The following is an 11,656-nucleotide window of genomic DNA, read 5'->3' as shown; positions in this document are numbered from 1 at the left end:
AGCAATTTTTTATTAGAGAATTGCCCACCAAATAATTGTTCAATAAAGCAACTTTGTTTCCATTCCAATTATCCCATTAAATCTCTTAACTATACTATTTTTATATATCACCGTGAGTTCCCAAATAACATAACTAGAAGGGAGAAGTTAATAGGAGATAAAGGCTTTAGGATCAACACCACCCATTTCTTCCAATTAGAGTAGATTACACCAAAATAAATATGGTTTAGATATGAAGTGCTAGGTTAACTTGGCCTTAAAGCCAAGTTTTGCAAAATAATATCTTTTAACCCCTTACCATCTCACTCTTTGAATTGCATATTGAATCCAATTTCACCAGTTACCTATCTTTGCCTAAGCCTCGCAATAAGCCTTGCAATAAGAATTTGCAAGATTCATTTGATATGTCTTGAGACAACTCTATAGGAATGGATAACAACAAAAAAACATGCATAATGACATACAATCCCTATATTTTAAAGAATTTCCCTATTAAAACCATTCTCTATTCCATGATCAAAGTGATGTAATTTTTTCCAACCAACTTAGACCTTAGATTTGGATATATTAATATATTGCCCACAAGTTGGAGAGAATTCCTAAATAAGTTCTAGAAGGCTTTGGCTTCACCCATTTAGCAATGACAAAACAATGTTCCTGAATATTGGTGCAATTGCTAGAAATAGGGGAACGAGAAAAAACCATAAATTATGTTATTACCCGTCCACCCTACTTTGGTATTTTTCTAATTATTTTCCTATTGCATTCGTAAAATGTAGGAGTAAATAGTCTTGGCTTACATCCAAATTGCAAATGATATGGGTTTTGCTAGAAACAATAAAGCAACATATATGTGGATGGCCTAAAGGGACTCCTCGCCTCCAACATGTGTAGTCCACATCTTTTTTTTTGTGTTCTTTAAGGACTATGTTCAAAGAGAACAACAAGAAGATTTTAGAAATGAAGCTCTTTTTGTAGACAAATGTTTAGCATAGATTGAAAGTACTATTGTAGAATATGTGAAGGGAAATACAAAAGAGCGTGAAAAGGAGATTTCCACTTTTGAGGGTCTAAACATTTTACAACACGTTAATGGTTTAGGAGTAAATAAGAAATCAAGAACTCAATGTTGAAGGCCAAAGAAGCATCTAAAGGCAATCCTAGATTAATAGGTGCAAGATAATTGGTGAGAGATAGTATAGGTGTTTTCTTGATAGAGGGAACCTGATTTTGCGGACAAAAAACTAAATGTGCTATGAAGTGGGAGGCTCTTATAGTAGGGTTATCTTTGGCATACAATGTAACGTATAGGGATATTGCGATAGAGGGAGAATCTGAAGTGATAATTAATGAGAGATGGTTTAGGTTTTCTCTTGATGGAGGGATTTCAATTTTAGGGTCAAGAACCTAATATTGTTAATAATTGGAAGCTCTTATAGCAAGGTTATCTTTGGCATACAATGCAAGGTATAGGGATATTATGATCGAAGGTGAATCTCAAGTAGTAATTAATGTGCTTAAAAATAACATTGTTCAAATGCAAGGTATAGGGATATTATGATCGAAGGTGAATCTCAAGTAGTAATTAATGTGCTTAAAAATAACATTGTTCAAATTTGTAGTTGAAGGCTTGTTATGACAAAGTGCTTATTTGGACAAATAAATTTTCTGCAACTTTATTGGTGAACAAAGGGATAAAATGTTGGTATAGTACATTGTTGAAATCATAAATATAACTGATTAGGAAGGATTAAAAGTTGACTCGAAAAAAGAAGCTCAAAGCTAGCCACACTCCCTTTATTACAAAATATTTATATCATCATTCCAATGGCAACATATATCTTGGCAAGGGAGGATGCAATGCATTATCATTGAAGTTTGATTGAGTTCATTTCTCACACATGCATTTTCATTGCTTTGGCAATAATGGTATGTGATGGCTTTAAGGCTTATTGGTCGGTGTTGCCTCATTGGTTTATATTGTGTAGTGTACTAATGTTTGTTGGTTTGTAGGTATTGACTTGGTTGGCTTTCTCTACTTAAGTGTCGGATTGTTTTGTCGTTAGTTAAGGTGTAGAAATATTATGGGATCATGCCCAAATAGGGAATATCTCAAATTTTTGTTTTAAGGAAAACACCAATAACTTTAATGTAAAGGCATTTTAGTACCAAAGCAATGCTTGGCAGTAAAGGTGTGATGAATACAAGAATAAATCAAACTAGGTCATCCATTTTGACAATTTCATTAATAAACTAGTGACTATTGTTTCTAATAGTGAGGTGAAACATTGCAAGGCCTCCTTTCCATCAATGTGTCCAACAATGTTTTAATGGAGGGAACAAGTCAAAGGGACACTTCTAGTATTTTATCCATGGAGGTAGATGAGTTACTCTCTAATAAACACTTTGAGCAAGGATGTGTGAGCATTTTAATGAACCTATATTTGTTTGGTCATCAAGCATATGGCGATATCTCATCACAATGGCTTATTAGAGATGATGTCATATTCTCTACTAACTTTTGAGAATGATGAATTAAGGTCAATAAGAAGCCTTGAGCTCATTGATGGTAGTATTTTTTTCAATCTACAAGTTACTTTATCAAGTTCACTAAATAGCTATATGCATCAAATTCCAAACAACTAAGTTAACAAAAGAGCAAAGTGAGCAGTAGAGATCTATACCTACTAGCATCAGGAATCTCATGATAGGGGATTTAAAACTTGTAATAATTCTACTTTTATATCTAGGTTCATTGTTGTAGTTTTGTCTCATTGTGATCAAATTGCTAGTTTTAGGCTTCCTTAGCATATTATGATGTCATCATAATATATAGTACAATCTTGACTATTTTTGGTGTGTATGTTTTGCTCTTAATATAGAGTATTTAGTTTAACATACAACTATACTAGTATTGTGATCTAATAATTTGATAAGATCCCTTTTGTTGTATGCCTATAACTCTTGCATTGTTTGTTGTACAGCTCGGACAAGGACTTATAATTTATCCTCAATATTATAATTTAAAATTAAATTAAATTTATTAGTAGACCCAACACATCATTGTAATTAAAAATAAGCTCCATTAATTAAATGCTTACATAAGCATAGTTATTGGTATTGTTGGCATATGAAGCTTATCCAAAACAAGCCGTGCAGCTTCAATAAATAATATAAATATAGTGGACATCTCGATTCTTCAACCACCCAAAACAAATAATTCTATAACAATGGTTATCACAGTATTTTTATTTTTTAACTTGAGACCAAAGACCTCGCCGTTATTGCTGACTTGATATGCTCGGCTATATTGTGTATATCGTTATCATCCAAAGAACTTAATATTAAAATCAGTCAAATATACAAATTAACAAAGAATAAGTTAACTAGGGCCTAAAAAACAATAAAGAGAAATCTTTTTTACATAATCAATTATATCGTACATATAAATTTAAATTTTAAAACCAAACTAGATATTTATTTAGTTGGAAAATCATATATCACAACTAAGTGAAAGATATAATTTCAATGAAATAAAATTAAATTCTAATAATACGTCATCAGCCCACTCCTATAATTTCTTGTACTGATCCAGAAACAAAAGAATGTAGATGGAAAGTCTCACATCTCATTGTGGAGGCATAACAATTTATTAACCAAAGCAGAATCCTTGGGGAGGGGTAGCATGAAATCTAACCAATTAAATTCCCCTAACAAATTATTCATGATATTGAGTTTTTCAGGGAGACATTCAAATAGAAATTCTGTGCCTTTGCTCCCTAACAAGTGAAATTTTTCATTTGTAAACAGATCAAAAAAATATAATGTAGGCAGTGCTCAAAAGATATATTGCTTTATAGCAATTATAAGCATAGATTTTTATATTTAGATTGATATGGACTGATAAGATTACCGCCTGTTAATTCAATCTAAGGATGCTTCCAAGATATCTTAGAAACTAGAGTGACTATTTCCTTCAGATTTGAGATTACCATCCTAGCTCTCCCGTGATAACTGAGTATAGAAGCAAAGTTCTATCAATTTACAGAGACTTAGCTAGTATTTATAGCAAGCCTGAACACCATGTAGAGAAACTATAATTTTAGAGAGATTAACTTAATTTTAATTGCATGGGTCTGGACCTTGACTACCATCAGAAGAAATGTGATTTTGCTTTCCGACTGCTGCAACTGCTTCTGAAGATTGTAGATCACCTCTGTTAATAAAATTTTTAAGTTCGTGAAGCCCTGGTATGTCATGGGGCAAGTTTGTCTCAAAATGAAAGTAACGATCGTAACACTTCATTCATCAAAATTGATTTGCATGTACTGAAACTAGAAAGAAAGGAAAGGGGCTTTTATAGTCCACGATGCCATCCATCTATGCATGGGTTTACAGATGGGTTAGAGCAGTATGGGACTACCTCGTACTCCTTGCGGTAGGTACCTAACTGCACTAAAAACGAGGCGTACATACCTTACCCCTTGTGGGATTTGAAATGATCAATTAAATCTAGTTCATCATAGATGAATCCCATTTATTGAAATGATCAGTTAAATTCCTCGTTATAATAAACAAAGTTGAATCTAAGGGAGAGCCTAAGTCCCAACATTGCTTCCTGAACTCCAAGCATGAAATCCCGTGCTAGAATGTCGGTTAGTCTTGTGTTGATCTGAACTTCAGTGAGTCCAAGTGATACTAAATACACGATACAAATTTCCACACTTCAGTGTCAGATATAATTTTTTTTAGCAGAAATTAACAAAAGCTGCATAGCAAAAATTGGCAATCAATTACATTAATTTTTATATAGAACCAGACATATATCTCTTGCAATCATTAAGTTCATGATTCTGGAGCATACAATTCTGAAGTGAATTAGTTGTCCTAGCTTGCACATGTAACTTTTATGTTCCCACATAGGGTCCATGCACGACCACTGGTGGACCATATGAGTATCGCCATTGGTCACATGCAGAACACCTATCTAAGTTGACAGGATTTTCCAAAGTACATGTCCTGCACGCCCAAGTTTGAGACTCCCTTGATTTCTCAGAGCCACAAGCTCCACAAGTCAATGCCAAGGGCTGTATGAGTGAACCCAAATACAAAAAATGAGCAAAGACCAAATAAATGCAATAAAGACTAGAAGAATTCCTTATGCAAGGAAACTTAAGAAATAATTAGTTGTAGGAAATAGGAATAATACTAAAGATAAGAAGAAAATGTGTGCATCATCAAAAATATTCAGAGATACATTTCAATAGCAGATGATAAAAAGCAATAGTTCTTACATGCAACCCAACATCCAAGTGCACCACAAAATTGTATTGATGTTCTCGTGTACAAGTATTACATTATCACATTCTCCAAAGTTACCCATGACAAGAAGATTTTCCAGCTTTTATGATTCAATTAATACTTGCGACTTTTAGGCCATTTCTGTCAAATTTTAACATAGTTGTTTCTCCTGTATCACTCCTCTAACAAAAAATGGCATATTTTTTAACTTGATGCATCAGTATCTACTTTTTTCACAAGCAAATTTTCAAAGAAAAATTTGGAAGATCAAACCTAATTAAAGAAAACATGAAAAAACCCCTTTCATGGCAAAAACACTACAAAAAAAAATGGACCTCTTCCAGTGTTGCATGCAATTGGGAGGTCGCAAAGAGAAAAAGCTTGCCCCACAATATGCTCACAAGGCTACTGTTAGGAGGTATCTAGAAGTTATAAACTATAAGTGAGGTGTGAATCGACAACTACTTGACACACAGGACTAAATCATCTTTCTCTCAAACTGGATAATGAGGGTGGACTTTTAGCACCTTGAGATGCGCGAAGTGATATGTAACAACTGGGACATGAGAAATTTAATATCTATCTTCCTCTTTGAAAGATTTACTGTTACATTGAAATATCTTATCAATTATCTTAAAACTTTAAACTCACAAAACAAAAGGAAAGCAATATGGTAAGAACAAATACACACTCACACACACAGAGGCACATGTACTTTTAGCTTAAACACTTTCCTACACAACCTGGGCTACATTCTTTAGACGATACAGTGGCAGGAAAAGCTTGCATGCACTGTAAAAGGCACTTACAAATTATTAAGTTCATAAAATCTACTTACTAAGCACATATGTACTTACGTTAAACCACCAATTTTTTCAAGGAAAACAGCCATTACAGATATCAATCAGAATATCATTTGCATGTAGAGATTAAACCAGAATTTAAACATGATTTCTGTATCTTTCACTAGCTACTTGTAAAAAGATGACTAAACAGGTCTCAAAGTTGTGTGCCTAGTTTATATTTGTATAGCAAGAATTTATGAGTCAAGTCCCACAAAACAATGTTAAAAAGGGGACGCACTTCACCTTTTACAAAAATCCTTCACTATAGAACTAGTCCTTTCTTCAGCCTCTCATAAATGCAATTCGCAAATATGAAAAATAAGCCATTATCCTTTAATGCAAGTTTAAACAAAACAAGGGTGAGGAAACCAATGTATAAAGAAAAATGCCAGAACTTGGTAAAATTAGTGCTCCTTGAGACATGTGCCCTACCCCAGAAGGCCTGTTTCCTATATGGCACATTTCGGGGATGCAAGGACATGGTGCAAGAGCACCTGGAGTCTAGTCAATAGGTCAATTAGGTGTTTTGAGTCTTAGGAGTTAGGGTTAGGTCCATTTTGATTCAATAAGGTCTGTTGAGACCATTTGTAATGTTATTTCATATTTTTAGGTTTGTATGTCTAATTTGGAGTCATGATTTGCAAATTTGTAAAGTTGCTCAAAAAGTTGTCATTACTGTCATCGGGATAGTTAAACCGATGAAGTGTCATTGTTCAAAAGCTGTCATTTTGTTGTCATCGGGATAGTTTAACCGATAAGGTATCATGGTTGTCATCTGGATAGTTTATACTATCGGGATTGAAAAAATTTGTTCAGCCGACTTTGCATGGCTATTCCGATAGACCTTCAAATGTCTTGTTCGGTATAGCTATACTGAAATAAGTGACATCGGGGTGGTTTTGTTCTATCAGGATTACTTAAAATTGTTGCTCCACCTTTATGAGTCATTCCGATGGGTGATCAAGAAGTCATGTTCGGAATTGTTATTCCGATATCGATGTCCAACGTTGATTTAACAGCTCGGCATTGTTATTCCGACACCTGTGTCAATGATTTATCAGATTTGGAAGTTGAACCGTCTTGCAGCCCAAAGGTCTGTTGTGACCGCGGGAAAAAGCAAATTTGGTAATAATTGTATGAGCAACGGTTGGAAAAGGGGGGAAAAATTCAGAATCTGCAATGTAAATTATGCAACTGATTTTCAAAATTTGAAATCATTGGCACTAAATTGGAAGCCTAATTTCTGCAATTCACCCTGTTTCTGCAATTTACCCTATTTTCTGTACTTATATGTTGTTGTATGGATACAAACTGTTTGAGTGAGCAGATGTGGGTATAGAGTAGTGTAATATCTTCCATTTGTCGATGATTGAAATTCTGAACAGTTAAAAAGGAGAAAAAATTTGCAGATTTTTCATGGGGTTGCCTGGTTGGCTAGGATAACTAGGGTTCTAACAGAAATTTGACAGTTTCTCCCTAACTCGATTGTCATAACACCTTGAAACTTGGTGTGAGGACCAAAGAAAGGCTAGAGGATAGAATTAGCATCAAGGAGAGGCATCAGTCCAATTAGGGAACAGTTGGGGTCGATCGAGGAAGAGAACATATAGAGATGAGAGGCCACTGACAGCTATAGTTATAATTATGTGTTGCTAATTTGATGAGCATATAAGTTTATGATTTGTTGCAATCTGACTGTTTATTTTGTAGCAAAGAGTCTCTGCAAGGGTATTTTGTGCTTCGAGTTTTGTAAGTTTGAAGGAAAGAGTCCCTGTCTTGCACCAGGACATCCAAGAAACATCCCCTTTTTGAGCTAAATTTTGGAAACGTTTCCTTGGTGACAAGGGACATCAAGGGAAGGCCAGGGGACATCTAGGCATCCCTCGACCGTCATGAGGACAGCTAGCCATCCCCTACAGCCCAGCAACATTTGAGACAAGTTTAAAAAAAACGCACATTTTTTAAATTAAAAAAAAGGGGTGGGTTGACCTACAAGGACCCCCGCACCCCTTTCAACAAAACCTAAACCTATTTCACCTATCAAAAGAAAACAACAACAAAAAAAAAATTATCATTTTAACATTTGCAAACTTGACTTGAAGAGCAGCAGTTGAAAGAGGAGACTAGGGCATCAAATCCACTACATTAGAGGTAAGTTCTTCATCTTACATTTGTTTTTGCAATTTGTTTTGCACTTTTCCAGGTTTTTTTCAAATTTTTCAACACATAGGGATGGCATTGTGAGTTTTTTTTTTTCTTATTTTGAACTTGCAGCTCTCTTTGGAATTCTTAAAAAAAAGAAACATGAGCAGCAGTGACAGTAGTGATAGTGAGGAGATTGAAGTTCAAGTGCAAGAAAGAAATAGACCTAGATCTCATAGAATTATGGCAGGCACTGGGGATTCTTTAGGGAGTCAGTGTGTAGCAGGGCCAGCAAGTTCAAACCCATTTGAATGTCCTTCCAAACTCCTCAAAACCTACGCAAAAGGCCCACTTAACCCTAAGAAATCTCTATTACAATTTGCATCAAGAGTTGATAAAGATAAGAAAAATATTCAAGGGGAACTAGAGTATGTCATTGCCATTTCTGCAAAAAAGAATATAGGGGCAGCTGTATGAGAGATTATTGCCATCTTTTTTGGATAGATGGTCAAGGGATGAAAGGTCGTAAAACAAGAACTCTAGCTGAAAAGATTGAGAAAACTAGATTGTATATGGAGGGGGAGGCAAGAAAGGGATTCCATTGAAGAGTTTGTAGTCTAGTGTGTCACTGCCTACAGGATCCGTGGATGTTAGATTTCATGAAGGAGAAATAACTAGTTCTACTAAGGGAAAAAAAAAAAAAATACTACTTTGCAGATATGTTTAACATGCAATCACAAGATGTGGGTGATTCCTCTATTGCTAAGTTTTTCATGCCCATGCCATACCATTAAATGTGGCATGTTCACCATATTTAAACAAATGTTCAAAGATGTGATAGCTGCTAGTCCCTCATTTGTTCCACCTAGAGAACATAAGCTACACACCACCCTCCTTGATAGAGAATATTCCAAGGTGAGTGTGTTGATGGAAGATATGAGACTAATTTGGATAAGGGATGGATGTTCTGCCATCGTGGATAAGTGGACCAATATCAAACATCGGTCACTCATCAATATTATTGTCACAGGTTCAGTAGGCTCTTATTTTCTTAGAGCTATTGATTGTTTAAGGAAAAGGAAGGATGCAACCTTCCAATTTCAAATTTTGCAAGATGCCATAAAAGAAGTTGGAGCCTCTAATGTTGTACAGGTAGTGACCGGTTCAGCCCATGTGTGAGGGTTAGTTGGTAGAGAGTGATTATAAGCACATTTTTTGGACCCCATGTTGTGTTAATGCATTGAACAATACCTTGAAGGACATTGGGAAGATGGGTTGGGTAAATGCAGGGGTGTTAGAGGCTAGAGATGTGCTGATGTTCATTTGCAAGTATCACACTTCACTTGCTTTGTTTAGGACATTTTCGAGGAAGGAATTCCTCAAGCCCATGGACACTAGCTATGTCAACAACTTCATTTTGTTAGAGAGGATGTTTAATATCCAAGAGGCTTTACAATTAATGGTGGTCAACACAAAGTGGGGTAGGTGGCAAGAGGCAAGCACACCCGAAGGAAGAAGTGTGAATCAAAAAAATCCTTGATGATGATTGGTGGTCCACAATGAGGTAAGAAGATTGCCAATTCATTATTTAATTTTCAAAATGTTAATTAATAATTTACTAATGTTTCTAACTCGTAAAATATTTCTATTTGTTTTGAAGATTTTAATTTTTGTAACTTGTTTGCACTTGCATATGTTTGCTACTTCATTGAGCCTATTGTGCTAGCAATTAGATATGTTGAAATTGACTCTCCTAGCGTTGGAGATTTATGAGACCTTTGGTATGCTTGAGCAGATCACGCAAGCAATTCATAGCAAGGACCCCACTTTGGTATTTTATGAGGAGCAAGGAGCCCACTACAAACACCCTGTTACCAATTTTCTCCTTCCAGATCAAAAATGGCCCCACATAGCATCATTTGCCTTCTTGATGTTTTGATGTGGAAAATGTTTTAATTATTCAAAAAATAAAGGGAAAAAAGAGTAGAGTTCACTTCAAATGCCTTTGGTCTATATTGTCAAAATGATGTGAATGTTAGATGAGGTTCTTTATTTGTCATCAAATGGGATCTTTAAAGAAGCAACAAAAGCCTTAATCGACGTAAAAGAGTCAAGTTTAAGTCTTTATGACAAAAGATGGAAATAAAAGTTCAAAACACACAGTCAATCCAGAATATTACATGTTGTTTTTAGGGCTACCTTTGTGTCCATGAAGTTTTCTTCCTGTTGTTAACGTCTTCATGGAGAAAATGGGAGTTTTCTGTCTGTAAACAGCTACATCCTAACCCACTACATGCTTCTTCTGCCACCCAAAGAGGTCATCAACAGGCAGCTAATGGATGCATGCAAAGATTCAGGCGTGGGAAGAGCATTTTCAAAGCATCACATCACAGTTCCAGCTTCACAACTAAGGTTATCTCAGAGTTCCTCACATAAAAGCTTCATCAGAAAAGATTGGACAGTTAAGAACATGAAGTACACCCTAAAGACACCTACAAGACTAAGCCATGCAAAGATCTTTTATCTCACTCAGAACAGGTGTGCCTCTTTCATGTTTCTTCCATTATTTTGTATAAGAAGGCAAGGTTATTAGCATGTATAAACTCGAGCTTTCTTTATTCTCTTCCGAGAAACCTGATCATGATTTTCCTATTATCATAAATGATAGAAGAAAGAATCCAATAGCAATGCAGGTCTCTGAGGTTTTTATAGCAGTATAAGAAGGTTTTGTCTTAAGTATATCTTTGTAAGGTTGCCTTCATTAAGCCCCTCTAGGGTTTAGAACAAAGCCATGAAATATTAAGGCATTTACCCTCAAAGCAGTCTTAGGACAGAATTTCTAATGTCCCTTGTCTAATAAAGCAATGACACAAAGACCCCCAGGACAAGAACAAATAGTAATGTATGAAGGTAAAGACCGTAGCAGCAGCATCAAGGGGCAGTGACATCATTTGCAGACTCAGAGAAGCAAAGCAATAAACAATATCTGTGATTTGGCCTCATCAATGACAAGGGATCAAAGCAAAGACATAAGCCAACTAAAACAAGACAAGGCAGTATTCACATGCCTTGTTTGAACAGTTTTTGACAAAAGAGCAGTAATAAATATTGATTGAAGACAATGTGTTGACAAATGTTTGAATGCTTTTGTGAGACACAATGGCAATGATAAGTGAAATTTGCAGTCAAAAGATGGTACATGACAGTCTTCATGAAGTCATGTTGCAGAGCAGAAAAGTGCCAAAGATTAAAGAATAAAACATAAAGGTCAAGTCCATTAGCAAAGAATACACTGGGGATTATGGTAGCTTTGAGACGAGGGTTTAAACTCAGAAATATGATAATAAACTTTCAGTCACAGTCACAGC

At 35.4% G+C, this 11,656-nt stretch overlaps 1 protein-coding gene across 2 annotated transcripts in view; it reads right to left on the bottom strand.

Moving 5' to 3' along the window:
- Window positions 1-4,773: 4,773 nt before the first annotated feature.
- The window catches only part of LOC131035121 (DNA-dependent metalloprotease WSS1), an 84,717-nt gene continuing 77,834 nt past the window's right edge, over window positions 4,774-11,656 (bottom strand). For both annotated transcript variants that reach the window (XM_057966761.2, XM_057966763.2), the window contains exon 4: window positions 4,774-5,087. In XM_057966761.2, coding sequence (XP_057822744.2) covers window positions 4,908-5,087 — 180 coding nt within the window. In that variant the 3' untranslated portion in view covers window positions 4,774-4,907. The remainder of the gene's footprint in view (window positions 5,088-11,656) is intronic.

This window comes from Cryptomeria japonica, chromosome 6, assembly GCF_030272615.1.
Source record: "Cryptomeria japonica chromosome 6, Sugi_1.0, whole genome shotgun sequence".
NCBI classification, from domain to species: Eukaryota; Viridiplantae; Streptophyta; class Pinopsida; order Cupressales; family Cupressaceae; genus Cryptomeria; species Cryptomeria japonica.
This window is presented reverse-complemented; position numbering and strand designations above follow the sequence as displayed.